The 18695-nt window shown below is 46.6% G+C and overlaps 1 protein-coding gene across 1 annotated transcript in view; it reads right to left on the minus strand.

Annotated features, from left to right (window-relative positions):
• Chat (choline O-acetyltransferase) overlaps positions 1–18695 on the minus strand; it is a 51723-nt gene that overhangs the window by 1039 nt on the left and 31989 nt on the right. The window contains exons 7-13 of the mRNA XM_070020417.1: positions 17859–18028; positions 14416–14516; positions 13266–13394; positions 10155–10277; positions 8184–8325; positions 7972–8034; positions 1699–1836 (exon numbers count right to left, since the gene is read on the minus strand). Coding sequence (XP_069876518.1) covers positions 1699–1836; positions 7972–8034; positions 8184–8325; positions 10155–10277; positions 13266–13394; positions 14416–14516; positions 17859–18028 — 866 coding nt within the window. The remainder of the gene's footprint in view (positions 1–1698; positions 1837–7971; positions 8035–8183; positions 8326–10154; positions 10278–13265; positions 13395–14415; positions 14517–17858; positions 18029–18695) is intronic.

Raw genomic sequence — 18695 nt, forward strand, 5'->3', positions numbered from 1 at the left:
TTAAACCCACAAGTTTCTGGTGCTGTGTTCTCAGGCCTTTAGAAGTGGCCCTGGCCATTTTAATGGGGCAGAAAAAGCCATTAGTCTTGCTAATAGAGCCATTGCATTGTCAGATAAATTTGCCGTGCAATAGCCAGAGGCCATCAAGCCATTCCAGAGCACTTCTTTTGCCTATGGATGGTTTCCTGTAGGATTTATGTTGTTGTGTTCTGTCCACATTTATTCATGTCTGCAAGTTCACTGCCATCATGACAAACATCAAATTACTGAGTGGGCTTTTATCCTCAAACACGACTTTATCAGTTCCCTTTTCTGCCCACAATCAGCCACTCACGAGGAAAAGTTCTAGTAATTTGACTTGTGGGATATTTCCTCCCTCCACTTTGACCTCCTGTAAATGTATTCTATCTTGTCTTTGTGACCAAGGTCTTCAAACAGACAGCACACAGGCCTGTCTGTAGCACCAGGAGATGGGCATTGGCAGCCAATCGGCCATTGGTGGGTGGCCTGACCTTTGTAATAATTCCCATGAGCTACTTCTGGCTCCCATCTAGGCCTTCAGAGTCTATGGTGTCCACGTGGGTCACAACCTCTCAGGTAGCAGGTGGAAGGCAGTGATGCTTAATGGTTAGCACCCCTGGATGGGTGTGCTCCATGCTGTTTCCACATTGGCTGAAAGGGAGTCTGGGATCATTCTTATTAAGAAGATGGGAACCAGTGCTCTAAGGAGTTAGATCATTCTTCCCAAGGTGTCATATATCATAAGAAGCAAAGCCAAGGTGAGCCCCTGTGGCTCACACCTGTCATCCTAGCTACTCAGGAGGCTGAGACCTGAGGATTGAAGTTAGAAGCCAGCCCAGACAGGAAAGACTGGGAAGACTCTTATTTCCAATTAACCAGCAAAAATCTGGAAGTGGTGGAGCTATGGCTCAAGTGGCAGAGTGCTGGCTTTGAGCAAACAGTGCCCAACCCCTGACTTCAATACTCAGGATGGGCATACACACACACACACACACACACACACACACACACACACACACACACACACACAGAGCCAGATGGAGAGGGAGGAGGGAGAGAGGATAGTTAGTTGGTATGGGGCTGCAGATGGATAGGAGGAATCACTTCCAGTGTTCTGTAGCACAGTAGAATAACTAGATTGGACAATAATTGTTTAGATAGTTCGAAATAGCTAGTAGAATATTCCCAATCCAAGGAAATGATAAATGTCAGATAACAGGTCATCAGCATATCTGACCTTGTCACATTGTACAAAGATATTGTCAACATTATACTGTACCTCTTAAGTATATATAATATTAAGTGCCAATTAAAATAGAATATTTTCCTGCTGTTCTTGGGGTTTAACTTGGGGCCCAAGTACTGTCTCTGAGCTTTTTTACTCAACACTAGCACAGCTTCACTTCCAGCTTTCGGGGGATTAACTGGAGATAAGAGTCTCATGGACTTTCTTGCACAGGCTGGCTTTGAATCCTCAGATCCCAGCCTTCTGAGTGGCTAGAATTACAGGCATGAGCCACTGGCACCTGGCAACAATTTTTTTTTTTAAAGAAAAAGAAAATGGCAGAGGCAGAGCTAGGACTTGCTGATTCCAGCCATCCTTTTCATCACCAACCTAAAAGCTCACTGGTTACACATCTGGGTTTGGAAGGCCAGGGTTACATGCAGGGGCTGTACCTGACTGGTGGAGAGGATGAATCGGTTGCTCATCAGGTAAGTTTCATCTGTGAACATCTCAGGCAGCTCCTTCCACAGCTCCTGAGCCAGCTCCCTCAGAGCTAACAGATGGTTGTCGATGGCCATTCCTGTGATGGCCTGAGAATCAGAAACGAAGAGCAGGTGATGAGCCATGAACTCCCTCCTCTCTCCACAGTACTAATGGTGACTCCCACAGTCCTGCTGACCCAGCAAGGGCTGCCGACAGGCTATCCACCCCATAGCCTCTGCTGCTTGGGCTCTCATGTGTACATGCAAAGGAGGAGTCGAGAGCAGGTTGGGTTGAACTTCATGCTTGCTTAAGTTAATAGTCAATGTGTCCGAGCCTCCACTATGCATCTAAACCCTCAGGGTTTAGAGGGAGAGAGTGGCTCTGGCCTGGCCATCCCAAGTACTGGCCTGTCTGAGATGGGGAGAGAGTCTGGGTCCAGGGACTCCTGTGCCCCATCAAGCATGATGAGGGGGCAGACTCACCACAACCAATGCTTCCCAAGAAAGACCAAGGAGAGAAGAGAGTTAGAGAGCCCCAGGTCTATCCCTGAGTCTTAGCCATTTGTGGGGGGGGCCATAAGACTAGTTTGTTTTTTTGTCAGTCATGGGGTTTGAACGCAGGGCCGGTCCATGAGCTCTTTTTGCTCAAGGCTACTGTTCTACCACTTTGAACCACTGCTCTACTTCTGATTTTCTGGTGGTTAACTGGAGATAAGAGTTTCACAGGGGCTGGGAAGTTGGCACAGGGGCTGGGAAGTTGGCTCAGTGGTAGAGCGCTTGCCTTGCATGCCTGAGGCCATGGGTTCGATTCCTCAGCACCACATAAGCAAAAAGAAAAAAGCCGGAAGTGGCGCTGTGGCTCAAGTGGTAGAGCGCTAGCCTTGAGCTGAAGAGCTGAGGGACAGCACCCAGGCTCAGAGTTCAGGCCCCACAACTGGACCCCCCCCCCAAAAAAAAAAAAGAGTTTCACAGACTTTCCTGCCTGGGCCAGCTTTGAACCACAATCCTCAGATTTCAGCCTCCTGAGTAGTTAGGATTACAGAGTGAGCCTCCAGAGCCCGACTAGATTGATTTTAAGTCAGGAACCTGACATCTAAACAGAAGTTGTGCATGTGCTGGCAGTGAGGCATGAACTCAGGGCCTGGGAGCTGTCCCAAACTTTTTTCTCAAGATAGGTGGTGTTCTACCACTTGAGCCACAGCTCCATTTTTGGCTTTTTGCTGGTTAATTAAGCTAAGAGTATCAGGGATTTTCCTGCTTGGGCTGGCAAATCTCCGCCTCATGGTATGAGTCACTGGTGCTAAGCTCAGCTGATATTTGTAAGAGGAAAGAGCTAATTGAATGGTGAAAAGTTATTATTTTCTTTCTTCTCTTTCTTTTTTTAAAATCAGAATCTCAGTGTAGATGGAACTCAGGGACAGCTGTATGCTGGAAGTGGGGCCAAGACAATGCATCTCTTCCACTTGAGGCTGGGTGTGTAGTCTACTGTTTTATATTGTTTTTTTGATTATGTATTTGGAACAACTTTGAGGCCTGATGGAGACTCAGGGGCCCATGCGGGTCTCTGGCAATGAACTTCAGGTAAACATCAGTCATTGTAACTCCTGAGGATTCCAAGTTATATAAGATCATCATTTAGCTGTTAGAGCCCCACACAGGAGGAAAACGCCCTTCCAAATGACCTTTTTTTTTGGGTTTACAAGGCACGTTCAGGATCTGACAGCTGGTCTCGTTTACTTGAGATCAAATATGTACAGACAATGAGTTTCTCTGAAGGCACCCAATTACAGTCTGAAAAGACAAGTTACAAAACCACAGCTTGCTTTAATTTTCATTCATTTATTCATCTATTATGCCAGAAATTGAACCCAGGGCCTCATGCATGCTAGCCACCCATTCTACCACTATGCTTTACCCCAATTCCACAGCTTATCATCCTATCAGGACAGAGGAAGGGCTATGAGAGCTCAACCATATGGTAGATGTTACCTTTCCTTTCTTAGTTACCTCTATTTAATCTCTGGTTTGTGTAAGTCCATAGAATCAGATGCTCGGTAGAGCAGCTAGCTCACTCATGGTTTCAGCATCTCTGAACCAACCACAGCTGGAGGGGTGAAAGAAGAGTAGCAGTAATGGGTGAGAGAGAATGAGGAGTTGTTTGGATGAGAGCCATGGGTAGTAATGAGTAATGGGGCTCTGGTTCAGTCCTTTCTGCATGTATTCCAGCAACTCCTGAGGTTCTGTGAATAGATGCCTGATGCTGCTAGATGCTGTGGCAAGAATGGAGAACAGAACAGCCAAGACTGGGGTGTGGTAGGGAAAATCACCATCATATGACCATAATCTGAGATAAGAGCCAAAGAAGCACGGGAGAGGGGAGCTGGACTATCTTGTCCTGACTTGGGATTGCCTTTTTACCCTCACGACCAGCTATCAAGAAGCTATCTTCTTTCTTCTCTCCCCTTCCTTATGCTCCAAAGCTAGCAGGATTCCAGATTTCTCAACTCACTGCCTTCCTCTCTCCTCCCTCACCCCCATCTCTAACCCAACTGTTAGGAAAACATAACAGAATCCCAGGGAAATGTTTTGGAGGATATTCTCCAAAATTTCTCATGAATTTAAATTTGCAGTAAACTTGATATATATTTATAGTCTCACAATCCAAATAAGCAAAAGGATTACATCACTTGGCTGAGACTGATGGCCTAACTTCTAATCTCTTTTTTTGTTTTGTTTTGTTGGTCATGGGCCTGAACTCTGGGCCTGGGCGCTGTCCTTCAGCTCTTCAGCTTAAGGCTAGCACTCTACCACTTGAACCACAGTGCCACTTCCAGTTTTTTCTGCTTATGTGGTGCTGAGGATTTGAACCCAGGGCCTCATGCATGCAAGGCAAGCACTCTACCACTGAGCCACCTTCCCAGCCCCCTCTTTTGTTATTTACCAAATACTTGCTTAGAACACCATGAATTTTTTTTTCCCCAGTTTTGCCTATAATCTTTTTGTTAAAGAGGAAAAGCTTCAGCTTTTCCCCCCTGGTCCTAGAGCTTGAACTCAGGGCTTGGGCCTGAGCTGCTTTTGCTCAAGGCTAGCCCTCTACCACTTGAGCCACAGCTCCACTTCCAGCTTTTTTAGTCATTTTTTGAGATAAGAGTTTCACGAACTTTCCTGCCTTGGTTGGCTTCTCTGATCCTCAGATCTCAGCCTCCTGAGTAGCTAGAATTGTAGGTGTGAGCCACTGGTGCCTTACAAAACTTTAGCTTTTTAAAAGGCTTCTACTTCCCAGCACACTTCCACTTCCCCATCTTCTCAGCACACTTCTGTTTTAACTTTGTTGTTTGACTACCATGTAGTGTTTATATAATATCATTATGTAAATATTCATAGCTGAGTTATACAGTACACTATGACTAAATTTTCCTATTGATTTTTTTGTGGTTCCTTGATCTTTTAATTTTTTTGGCAGTCATGGGATTAGAGCTCAGGGCTTTGTATTCATTAGGCTTGCTCATTCCCCTGGTGCTCTAGCACTTGAGCCATGCCTCCAGCCTAGCTTTTTGCTGGTTATTTTGGAGTTGGAGTCTCATGGACTTTCCTGCCTAGGGCTGGCTTCAGACTTAGGTCTTCAGATCTCAGCCTTCTGAGTAGCTAGGATTACTGTATAGGCATGAGCCTATACCAGTGCCCTGCTTCTTTTTTTTTGGGGGGGGGGTCCAGTCGTGGGGCCTGTACTCTGGGCCTGGGCGCTGTCCCTCAGCTCTTCAGCTCAAGGCTAGCGCTCTACCACTTGAGCCACAGCGTCACTTCCGGCCTTTTTCTTTTTGCTTATGTGGTGCTGAGGAATCGAACCCAGGGCCTCAGGCATGCAAGGCAAGCGCTCTACCACTGAGCCACCTTCCCAGCCCTTCCTTTTTTTTTTTTTTTAATCTTTGTTTTGTTGGTATTTAGAGGAGATTGCCTTCTCATAATTTTTTTTCCTTTTTGTTTTAGGTCTGAGATGGGGACTCAAACTCAGTACTGGTGGCTTTTACTCATTGTCTAAGTGCTCTACCAACGTAGCCACACCTGCTCTACAACATAGCCAAACCTGTTGAATTTTTACTGCTGTATTTTCATTCAGAGTTAATTTTATTGACAGAAAATGTTTTGAGATTTATGTTCTTATTTATGGAATTTTCATTTGTAAAGTTTTAAAGCCCAAGGCAATTCGTTCATGAGGGCTCCTTCCTGGAGGCCCTTAGAGGAGGGGGAACAGCTCTCGGCTTATTGCCATCCTGCCCTCTGCCATTCATCCACGATGCTGGGAAAGCCACCATTTTGGAAGCACCAAGCAGCACCTCCACCAGCTTTCCCTCTGATTAGATTTCTAGCCTCCAGAATGGTGACAAATGAATCTCTCCTCTTTATGTTATCTAGTCCCTGGTATTCTGTTATAATGCCCCAACAGACTAAGACACCCTTATTTTCAGTCCCATCCTCCACTCTTTTGGGGTCTCTTTGATCCTAAGCCAGTTTCTATCAGTACTAATTTCCAGCTCTAACATTTTGCTGTCATTTTCTTTCCTGTTCTTATTTACCTCAGTGTATTTATGGCTTAAAAAAATTCCTTCACTATTGCCTTGGGAGTTTCAGAGTGAGTGATAGTCAAGTTTTGTATTTCAACCCACTATGTTGAATTAGAAGCTCATGTCTTCCTCTTCAGTCTCCCACCTTGGCCCCAGAGGAAAGCCACACCAGATCCAGAGTCCTTTCACCCTACATTGGGTGGAGAAACCCAACACCAGCCCCTGCCCTTTGTAGGATGCATATACTGAGCTACTGGTTTTCTTAGACATATCTTATGCAATCAGGATCCTTTGCCTTCACAATGCCGTTCCCTTCTTGGATTATCCTTCCTTCTTTTCATCTCAAGTCTCATTTTGAGCACCACTTCCTCCAGGAAGTCTTCTTGGTTTTCCCAAGCAAAGAAAAGAACTCCCAACTCCATGTTCTCTATTAATTTCTGAGGGTCCCTTCATATGAGATGGGACTTAACTTTGAAAGACCTGCCCCCAACTGCATGCGGAACCCCCTAGGGACAGGGCTATGAATGTCCGTCTTGGTTCCCTAGCACCACATTGAGTACAGTGCAGGGTATTCCTTGCTGCAGTTTGGGGATGGATTTTCCTGAAAGGCATATGAATTAGAGGCTTGGATCCTGGGCTGACACTATTGGGAGACAGGGAACTTAAGAGGTGGGGGCTATCAGGAGGGCATTGCCTTTAAAGAGGATTGTGGTGCTCCAGGATCCCTCCTCTCCTCCCTCTTTCTGTTCCCTGATGAAGGTGAATGGTTTTGTTCCACCACGGGCTGCCTGCCATGACAGGCAGCCTTGCCACAGGTCCTAAACCATGAGGCCCACTGCACACGGGCCGAACCTCTGAACCTCTGAGCCAAAATGAACCTTTTCTTTTGAAAATTTATTGTCTCGGGTATTTTGTTACAGCAACAACAAGCTGACTAACATTGGGCTTAATTTTCCCCAAACCAAACAATCATAAATGTCCAATTAGGGACTTATTTAAAGAAAAGTCTCCATTGACTTGTTCTAAAACCCAGAAATACATTGTATTTGCTTTCAAGCACATAGGATGAAATTAGGTCAAACCTCTTCATAGATTACATGTTCCTTCAAATACGGTTTTAGAATGATTTACACTTAGCACATTGATCACCTCTCAAGTAGATGCTTATTCTCCATAGTTTGTCTGCAAATAATGGCTTTGTAGCCACACAGGATAAATTATTTCCTTAAACTAGGGAATCATTCTTCTTATAATTTTGATTTCATTATTAATTTTTAGCAAAGCTTTCCGATCATAGGTAGCAGAAGTAAATATACAGGAAACAAGAGGCAATCAGTCTTAGATGGGATAAATATAACTGTGCAAAGGAGCCATTTACCAGCCAGAGTCCATCTCCTCACATCTGACTTCTCTTATCAGCCATATCATGTGTGGTTATTATCATGACTGTTAGGTCAACCTATTTCAAATACCACTCATTGTATTCCTGTGAAATCTTGTGGAAAGAGAAAGAACAGTGTGTTACACATGTTCTAAAAATAAGAAAATGGAATCTCTGAGCAGGAGGTGGCCTTGGGGGGGGTCATTGAACTGTTGGTGGCTGACCTGTCATGAGGGGCTTGTGCCAAGGACCCCACCCTCACTGGCTCTGAGCTCACATAGCAGTAGCACAGTTACTCACCATGACTGTATACTCAGTCTGGGCTTGGATGGCAACCTTCAGGAGCTGCAGCTTCTCAGAAGCCTGTAGACAGAGCAAGTCAGCACAAAGGACCTAAGAAGTTGCCCAGTGGCAAACAGACAAGGAAGCTTTTGCCAAAGAGCTGAGAGGCTAGTCAGCCCACAGTGGTCTCTCTGGTCTCCTTGTGGCTATCAGGACACAGAAGGACTTACAGGCATGGATGTCGTGTGGTCAGTCATGGCTCTTACAAAAGCCAGTGCCTCTGGAGTGGCTGATCTGATGTTGTCCACCCTCCCCTCCCGGAATCGGCGAATGGATGCACTCTCATAGGTGGGCACTAGTTTCCGGTGGAGCCTGTATGAGATAAAGGATTCTTGACAGATGGTAATTTATTCACAGGGAATCATAAATGCTGAAAGAGAAATATCCTTGGCTTTATTTTATAATCCTGACTTGATTCAATATAGTATTTCATTTTAATATTAATGGCATTCTAGAGGAGAATTTCCAGATGAATGGTAGGGGAAAGGGTGTTTCTAATATGAAGAGCCATGTACATGTTCATACACTGATTTTATACACTGATATAAAGAGATAGTTTTGCTTAAAAAAATTCCTGCCTAGTGCCAGTGTCTGGCTCATGACTGTAATCCTAGCTACTCAAGAAGCTGAGATCTGAGAATCATAATTTAGAGCCAAGCCCAGGCAGGAAAGTTTATAAAATTCCAATTAATCTCCAATCTCCCAAAAGGGCTAGAAATGGAGTTATGGTTCAACTGGTAGAGTGCCAGCCGTGGGCAAAAAAACAAAACAAAAACAAAACTAAGAGACAGCATCTAGACCCCAAGTTCAAGTTCACATACATAAAAATTCCAATTGGTTGGGAAGCCCAGAACTTTTTGAGACCCAGTGAATGTTGGATTAATAGCACAGAAAAGGATAATCAAGCAATTTATCACTCATACCCTTGAAGGAATCCTGTTTTAGTTAAGCCAATTTAGCCATCATCTCTGGCTGAGGCATGAAGGGGTCCCAATGCTGCCTACCATTCTAGGATGGCCAGGCTTGAGGGCATCAGCCATGCTGGGCCTCCTTCACAGGGTTGGCCAGAAAGAGGCCACCCGTGCAATTTTGGCCAGTCAGAGGTGTGTCCAGCATCTCCTCCTGGTCACTAGTAACACTCAGTACATTAGGACCAGGTGACCATCCCTGGCTTTGCATGCCTGGCTGGCACACTTCCTTTCTCACCAGAGCCACCAAGTCCTTGGTGTTGATTGTAAGATAGGACAAGGTCAGAGCTCTGAAGTGGGGGGTGGGACAGTCACATAGCAAGTTTTGTCTCCTTTGCACTCGGTGAGTTTCTGGAGGGATTATGGGGTTTGATTGTGAACTAGGTAGCAAGGGAGCTTGGGACAGCTGCTCAAATAAATCAGTCTAGACAAGTATCTGATGAGTAATGCCTAGGCTGGAAGTGACTTGTGGAGGCCTAAGAGCTTGTAGGATGACCCAAAGCATGATGGGAGGCACTGGAAAGTTGCATATGTTAAGTGATAGAGTCTGATTTGGATATTTAAAAGCTCAGGCTTCCTGCAGACAGAATTATGGGGGAAGGAGCAGGTGCACAAAGCCCTAGAGCATGTAATGTTGGTCAAGCAAGAGAGCCTAAGCAATGGTTAGTGGTGGTAGAAAGAGGACACAGGACCTAGTTGAGGGGCATTTGGAGGGCAACTGACATAGGGAATGGGGATGAGAGAAAGGAAAGTGATGAACCAAGGATGAGCCTAAATCATGTCTGTATTAACTGGGCAACCTTGGTCCTGATCAAGGTTGGGAAGACTAGTTGGGAGCTAGTAATACCAGTTCAAATGGACTGGATAAAATGGGATAAAGAGCCACTTGGCTCTCCTTATCTCTGATCTTCTCTTTTATTTTCAGACCCCCATGGCTTAGGCAGCTCCCCTACTAACAACCTTCTTCCTTCTCCTTCCTGAGGGTAGGTGTATAGTCATATCCTATTGGAGTGGCATCTAGTCACTGCAGCCTGGGTAGGTTATCCCTAGTCCGCTGAGACCTCCCCACCCCCCTAGAAATCCAGACCTTCCTCCAGAATTCTTCTAGACTAGAATCTCAAGTACCTTGGCAGGCAGCTCACCTGAACACAAGTTCATCCTGCCTTTACTCACCTGTAGAAGGCCAGCTGGAGGGCCACCTGGATGAAGGCATCAGGGCTGCATTTCTGCATCTTTATGAATGTTTTCCCATAGCCATCAAATTTATAAACAGTGAAGTCTAGATTCTTTACTATTCTGCAAAAGAAAAAAATAGATACTTGGATTACATTACACACACTGCAGATCCCACCCAAGTTTCTTAACCTGGTCCATGTCCTGCTGCTCCAGAGGGTGAGGACAGGGTTTTTTGTCCCCCAGAAGTACACAGGGGTGTCAGAGATATGCCTTCATTTGGGCATTTAGCAAAAGGTGCAGCAGATCAGGGCTCCGCTGAGCAGAAAGTGAGCTGTGCCGAGTGGGGATGGTTCCGCTCTGGAGGGTCAGGATGGGCCTGGCTAGAGTGTCATGGCAGGAAGATGTATGGGCAATGGGAGACATTTGCATGGCCAGGGCGAACCTGACCCACAAGCAAAGTCCTGGGTGCCTGCTACCCACAAACTAGGCCTGAAAGAGGATATTCATTTGGCCATCCAGGTGACTCATCAGAAAAGGAGTGTCTGCTGTCCCTGTCACCAAGACTTGTCCTTACTGTAGGAGGCACAAGGGCCTGGGAGCTGAGCCATTTGTCATGGTTTATTCACCTGAATCTTTACCTACGTTTAAAACTTCATTTTATCCAAAAACTCCTGCTGGGCCTCTCATGATATGCCCATGTCTCTGTCATTGTCCGAGTAAGGCACATAAGCTTAGTTCTCAGTGGGCTACTCCAGGTGCTGGGGACATCGGAAACTACCATGTGTTTATACTGAGATTTTTTTTTTTGTCAGTCATGGGCTTGAACTTGGGGCCGGGCTGCTGTTCCTGAGCTCTTTTTGCTCAAGGTTAATACTCTACCACTTTGAGCCACAGCTCCACTTCTAGTTTTCTGGTGGTTAGTTGGAGATAAGGGTCTCACAGACTTCCTTCCCTGGGATAGCTTTGAACCTTGATCCTCAGATCTCAGCTTCCTGAGTAGCTAGGATTATGAGTGTGAGCTACCAGCAGCCAGGTATACTGAAAGTCTTGAGCCTGAGTCACTTCTTATATGGTATCTGGGCTTTCTGCCCCCTGAATAATACCAGCAGGGATCATCTCTGCCCAAACCCATGTGAGCTCAAGGACCTGACCCTCACTCATACCTTCCCTTGTGATCTCCTTGTTCATTTCCTGTTCCTCCCTGAGTTATTCCCCTGCCTCACATAAGCTTAGCTCTCTGGGGCCATGCCAGGTGCTACCGGCCTAGAGAAAGTGAGGGGCCCAGAGCCTGCAGAAATTTAACCCTTAGTCCTGATCTTTCTTTTCTTTTCTTTTCCTTCCTTCCTTCCTTCCTTCCTTCCTTCCTTCCTTCCTTCCTTCCTTCCTTCCTTCCTTCCTTCCCTTCCTTCCTTCCTTCCTTCCTCCCTCCCTTCTCTCTTTCTCTTTCTTTCTTTCTTTCTTTCTTTCTTTCTTTCTTTCTTTCTTTCTTTCTTTCTTTCTTTCTTTCTTTCTTTCTTTCTTTCTTTCTTTCCCTTTTTCAGTGCCAGTCCTGGAGCTTGAACTTGGCCTCCTGAGTTCTGTCTTTGAGCTTTTTTTCTCAAGGCTAGTGCTCTACCACTTGAACCACAACTTCTCTTTTGGTTTTTTGGTAGTTAATTATGAGTCTTATGGGCTTTCTTGCCCAGGCTGCCCTCAAGGTATGATCCACTGATCTCAGCCTCCTGAGTAGTTAGGATAACAGGCTGAGCTGCCCGTGATGGCTAGTCCTGCCTTTTGATAGGCTTCTTGGATAGTTCGTGCTCCGTCACCACAGATGCTTGGAAACCGCCTGCAAAGCTCCACTACTCTGCCCTCCTTCCCAGGAGCTTCTCTGACTGCACAGCTCTATCTACTCCCCTCCTTGCCCTGGGGGGAGGAGGGGGCTGGGAAGAAGGTGGGACCTACTTAGGTCCCCAAGAGGGGCAAATCCTCCCTTCCCCAGGACTCACCCACCTGTCTGCTTATTCCTTCCTCTGGAAGCCCACTTTCCTGGGGCCTTACAGAAACCAAAATCCCATTCCCTCACCCCTGCTAAAGTCAAGTAGTTAGTGTAGTGGACTCCTAGTAGGATGGAGGGGGAGCCTCCATCCCTGGACCTCCAGCTAGGACACACCTCCTGGGGCTCCTCCCTGGTAGCAAGGCAGGCTCTGGGCCTGTAACATGAAGACACTGGACTCTTCTCACTCACTGGTTTACACACCAGCTTGGATCTTAATGCACCTGTACAGGCTTGGATGTGCTGCTTTTCTGCCTCATCTCCATCTCCTTACATCTTAAACATCTTGAACAGGGCCCACTGGTGAAAAGCCAGTCCTTCCTCAACGTTCATGCAAAATTTAGCCTCCTTGTTGGGCGTTCAGTTCTACATGTACCTCTAGTTTTTGTACATTTTGTCTCACACATGTTTTACTCTGGGATCCAATTCCTTTTCTAAAGTGTAGAGGACAGGCCTTTTGGCAGATTATCTGTGATTCCCAGAGCTTTACCCTAGGTCTCCCATACACACACATCTGATGAATGAATGAGTAAATGAATGAATGTATTCCTGCTTATAGGCATGGTCAGATTGATTACAAGCACATTTCCTACTGCAGCTATCTTTGCTCCTGACCACCCAGAAGGGCTCTCAGCCTTTACACCCTCCCCTCAGTCCTCCCTCCCAGCCCTCTGGCCCACTCTTAGGTCCTGAACCAGCCCCTCTCTCTGGGAAAAAGGCCTGCTTGTCAAGTTGCAGTCAATGCAAGCAAATTGAAATGGCTTGGATTTAAATGACCTATTCAAACCAGTTGTTTATGACTCTCTGAGAAAAGGGGCAGGGTTCCCAACCTTGACTCTGCTCAGTCAGGTGAAACCTACAGAAAAAAAAATAGCTCCAAGTTTGCATTTTATGGAAATCACAGATATTTCAGCCAGGGAGCTATAACTCCCCTCTAGTTTGACTATATTTCCATATAGTGGGGTGGGCAGAGCCCAGAAGAGAGCAGAGCTGCCCAAGTGTTTGGAAACTTCTATGATGCCTGGGCAGTTGGAGGCTTGGGGGGTTGGTAGGACAGCTGGATCTCTCCTCACCGTTGAAGTTTTTCTGCTGAGGAGGCTAGGTGGCCTTGAATTTCTGGGGAGCACTTCCACCTTAGCCTTCTGGGGGCGGGGAGCTCACTGACAGAGTCGGCTCGGACCAGCTTCTTGTCGCTCTTCATCCTGTAGGCACAAAGGGGATCACCTGGGGGCCTGGACCCCTGAAGTACCACTGTGTAGTCTCTCTGCTGGATCCCACAAACATCATAGCTGTTATGTGCAGCCCTAAAGCTTTGGAGGGGTCTGGGCTGTCTCCTAACCCCTGAGCAGATGAATAAACTAAGGCACTCACATCAAAAATGGCAGTAACCAAGTTCCATCTAGTTCCAAAGGGCATTGCCTAATTTTATTTGTCATGGTGTAAGGTCACAGTATACACCAACAACACTTACACAAGACTGGGAGAGAAAGTGGCAGCAAGCTGTGCTGTTCTCTTTAAGAGCTGTGTTTTAGGGACCTCCCAAAGAGATTTGTGAAAGAGACTGAGCAGGAAGAAGATGCTAGAAGAGCATAAACAGGACAGGAAGAAGGGAATGCAGAGTGCTGAAGGACAGAGAAGAGGTTGGTACTAACGGCACAGCTTGTCATTCTAGCTACTCAGGAGGCTGAGATCTGAGGATTGCAGTTCAAAGCCAGCCTGTGCTGAAAGATCCATGACTCTTTTTCTCCAATTAACCGTGAAAAGGCAGAAGTGGCGGCATGGCTAATTGGTAGAGTGCCAGCCTTGAGTGCAAAAAGCTAAGTGAGAGTGTGAGATGTTGAGTTCAAGCCCTAGTTACTAAAACTGACAACAAAACCCCCCAGAGAACCAGAGATTCAACTTTCTCTGTGGTGGACCATCAGTCCTGACTTAGGATGACCAACAAGATCTGGGATCTTTCAGAGCGCAGTAGATGTTGCTGAAATTTCTTGGCCACACTTCTTCCCCAATGATCCTAAATCTCTTTCTGCCTGCACCTTCTATCTGCAGCCGTTGGTGTTGGATTCATGCTGCTTTCCAAAGTTATCATTTACTAAGCCACAGTCCAGATGGACACAGCCCTTCTCCTCCCCCAGGTGGCCTTCCACCTTTTCTAAGCTTGGCACGCAGTCTAAGTCTTTTCTAAGTCTTGGGCGGTCCTCCCGCTCCCCTCCCCAGACTTACATGTGCTTGAGCAGGTGTTCCGTGCACTGTACCAGGACAATGCCATCAAATGGGGAGTGCTCACACACTACGCCGCAGGTGCCATCTTGGCCCACCACAAACTGCAACAGGAAGGATCAAGGACAGCTGACCTGAGCCTGAAGCTCCTCGGCCTCAGATCAGGCCTCCCTGGCCTCTCAGGTACCTCCCCTCTAAGAACACAAAGTCACATTAGTTCTTGAAAATAATGCTATCGTGACTACAGTGGCTTGAGAATATGAGGCTCAAGGCAGCTCTTTCTGGGTGTCCTAGCTCCCACAAAGGTCTGGCAGTGAAAGGGGCACCCAGGTTCCAGAGATGAGACAGGCCAGAGGCTCCCTGGGAACTCACACAGCACAGGCTGAGCACATGCCTGCCATTCCACTTAGCCCCAGTCCCCTCACTGCACACACACCAGTCTACACTGCTTTCTGAAGTCATTTGCTTGACATACTCTGTTTATTTTGGCCACTGTTGATTTCATTCTCAGGATCTAGACTAGTGTCCACATTCCACATATGAGCAGACACTGGATAACTCTGTTGAATGATTGAATGAAAGACAATGACTTGATTTGGATAACAAAAGATTGCCAGGGGAAAAGGCCTACGAAGTCCTTGGACAGAAAGGGTATACAAGGGACCTTCATAAATGGCTGCTGGGCTCCAGTTCAGCTGTGTTTCCAGCAACCAGGAGAATATCTCCTGACCTCCTGACTTCCTGGACTTCAGGCTGCTATTGTGTGAAAGGAGACCAGCAAAGCGGAGCTCAGACTCAGAGCTGAGGATTAGAGAAAGTATCTGAAGGATTGGCAGACACTGTGAAGATTTCTTACAACTTTCTTTTCTTTCTTTTTGTGCCAGTCCTGGGACTTGAACTTAGGGCCTGGGTGCTGTCTCTGAGCTTTTTTCTTTTTTTTTTTTTCCCCTCAAGGTTAGCTAGCACTAGTACCACTTGAGCCACAGCTTCATTTCTGGCTTTTTGCTGGTTAATTGGAGATAAGAATCCCGGGGATTTTACTACCTGGGCTGGCTTCAAACTGTGATCCTCAGATCTCAGCCACCTGAGTAGCTAGGATTACAGGTGGGAGCCACCAGTGCCTGGCTTTTTAAAAAATGATTTTATATTAGGTGGCTTGGAAATATACTCAGGGCAAAAACAGACTGGGAGAAAATAATATGAATTATAAGGTTTGGTTCTTAGACTAGGCAGAAAGTCAAGCTGCCTATAACTCACCATATTCCTTATGTTCTTCCATCTGAAAAGGAGAAAACAAAACTCTCATGATCTCTGCCAGACTCTGTTCCAGGGGCTGCACTGTGCATATTTTGAACTGCCTGCTTCCAATCTTTCCCCAATCTCTATAATGGTGGGCCAGATGTTGAATCATATTGTCACTCAACAAACACACACGTAGGCAAATAAACGAATCAACAAACTTCCCACAGAGCATCTCTGAACACATCCCTGGCTTCTTCCTTTCCTCCAGCATCTCCGCCTTTCTGCACGCAGACCACTATGTTCTCAAATTCGGTTGCAGGTTTTTGGCACTCTTGGACTGGCCCGGACTGCCCTACCTCCACACAAATGCCTGTCTGTCCTTGTCACTCAGAAACAGGGAAAACAGTATCTTTTAAAAGCTTCTTCCAGGGCTGGGAAGGTGGTTCAGTGGTCGATTGCTTGCCTTGCATGCATGAGGCCCTGGGTTCAATTCCTCAGCACCATATAAGCAGAAAAGGTTGGAAGTGGTGCTGTGGCTCAAGTGGTAGAGTGCTAGCCTTGAGCTGAAGAGCTGAGGGACAGGGCCTAGGCCTAGAGTTCAGGCCCCATGACTAAAAAAACAAAACAAAACAAAACTTCTCCCTAAGCTTACTATGTTCTGTGTCCTGTGTATCTATTACATCATTTCAGTCTTGCAGCTGCTCTGGGAAAGATTACAAGCCGTTAGCACCACTGTGGATGTGAAGTAGTTGGCAGAGCAGTGGGAGAGCTCATCAGAAATAACAGAATCAATCTGCAAACCAATAAAAAGGACAACCTGCTGAATGCAGAGACAAGGAGAGAGGAAAATGCCCACCAAGGTGCACTAATGGCAAGCCAAAGTAGAGAGATGGTTTGCTAGCTCTCCTATTATCACTGAGAGAGTGTGGTGGCTTTAAAAAAGTAAACAAGAAAGCTGGGTGCTGGTGGCTCACACCTGTAATCCTAGCAACTCAGGAGGCTGAGATCTGAGGATCACTGTTCAAAGCCAGCCCGGGCAAGGAAAGTCCACGAGACTCTTCTATCCAATTAACCACCAGAAAACCAGAAATGGTGCTGTGGCTCAAAGTGGTAGAGATCTAGCCTTGAGTGAACAAACTCAGGGACAGTGTCCAGGCCCTTAATTCAAGCCCCAGGATCAACAAGAAAGAAGGAAAGAAAGAAAGAAAGAAGGAAAGAAAAAGAAAGAAAGAAAGAAAGAAAGAAAGAAAGAAAGAAAGAAGGAAGGAAGGAAGGAAGGAAGGAAGGAAGGAAGGAAGGAAGGAAGGAAGGAAGGAAGGAAGGAAGGAAGGAAAGGAAGGAAGGAAGGAAAGGAAAGGAAAGGAAAGGAAAGGAAAGGAAAGGAAAGGAAAGGAAAGGAAAGGAAAGGAAAGGAAAGGAAAAATTAGGCGGTGGTAGCTGTCATCTGTATTCCTAGCTACTCTAGAGGCTGAGATCTGATGATTGTGGTTTGAAGCCAGCCCAGTCAGGAAAAAGTCTGTGACTTTTATCTTCAGTTAACCACCAAAAACTTGGAAGTATGCTGTGGCTCAAGTGGTAGAAGCACTAACCTTGAGCAAAAAAGCTAAGCTATAGTGCCCAGGACCAATTCAAGCCCCAGTACTAGTATAAAACTAAATAAGACAAATTAACAAGATCAGATCCAGGATCAGCATGTTTAGGGAAGGATGGAGGACTGGGAACAAATAGCCAGACCTCAGTTGCATTCCCATCTGTGTAATTTTTTTCTAGGCCAGTGTAGATGTCATCATGTTTCTGGACTAATTTCAAGTGAATGTAAAAATTTGGATTATTTGATTTACTTTTATCAAGACGCTTGGGCTGCCTTACTTCTCTGGATTTAAGGACAGTGTGTTGAAATGGCCCGACCACGTAGTGCACCTTCAGAAATGCTGACTTCTCATGCAACAGACCTGATTCCTGGTGTACATGCTAAGAAATGGCTGGCTGGAACTGTGGTGCTTTCCCACCCCTGAAATGACCCCACCTTACAGTGTACAATGGGAATTATCCAATTTGGCCCAGATGTTCCTGCACAGGCTGAGTGTGGGATGGTTAGATTCAGTTGAACTCAGATACTTGCTCCTAAGAAGAGCAGGGAGTACACCTGCTGGCTTTGTACATGGCCGTGTCTTGCAAGGCCATGGCGAGTGATACGTACTTACCTGCAGGGACTTGTCGTACCAGCGGTTTGCCCCGTTCCTGCTGCAGCCTCCACCATGGAGAAGTTGCAGTGCCCTGTGGGTGTCACTGAGATCCCCGCCGCTTGGAGCATCTAGGCACACCAGGCAGATGCAGCGTTCGATCATGTCCAGTGAGTCTCGATTGGTGGAGTCTGCAGGACAGGTGAGCAATCCTCAGAGCTTATCCTGCCCCAGGCCTGGGCCCTGATAGAGCCTCTCTGCACTGCAGAGCAGCAGCCTGGCCTGCCTTGGGACCACAAGCGCAGTCACCTAGATGCTCCTGAACCTCTAGTCCCCTCCAGAATCCTGCCCCACCATGACAGCCCAGCTCCACCCCTAGTATGTGGCCATTGATCCTGCTTTCAGGATAAAGGAGATGGCTGGGACCCTTGACCCACCCACAGCAGGGAGGTCTATAACCTCCTGGTCCAACAACACCTCCTGAGCCACACCTTCACACTTTCAGTCCTCAACTATGAGTTTCAAATATATAGGTTCATTGTTAAAGTGTTTGAATTGGCCCATTTCACACCACACTGACCCACACAGCACACCCACTTGGCAGGCAGAAGATGTGACTGACCCTGATCCTGAGCCTGACTGCCGCTGGAACTGGCGGGAATTGTTTCTGGTCCATGGAGCACACTCTTCAGGATAAGGAGACTAAAACCCAGTAGATAAGCAAGAGATCATGCCCTGTGAGCCCCACACCTAGCCTGCAGCCTGCTTCTCTTCTTAAACCTCTGAAGACTTCCTGGTTCCTACAGGAAGGGGCTTCCACAGCTATCTCCCACCCTCCCCCTGCTCCACAGCCAGAAG

The sequence above is a fragment of the Dipodomys merriami genome, unplaced genomic scaffold (assembly GCF_024711535.1).
Source record: "Dipodomys merriami isolate MVZ:Mamm:240054 unplaced genomic scaffold, mDipMer1.0.p SCAF_14, whole genome shotgun sequence".
NCBI lineage: Eukaryota > Metazoa > Chordata > Mammalia > Rodentia > Heteromyidae > Dipodomys > Dipodomys merriami.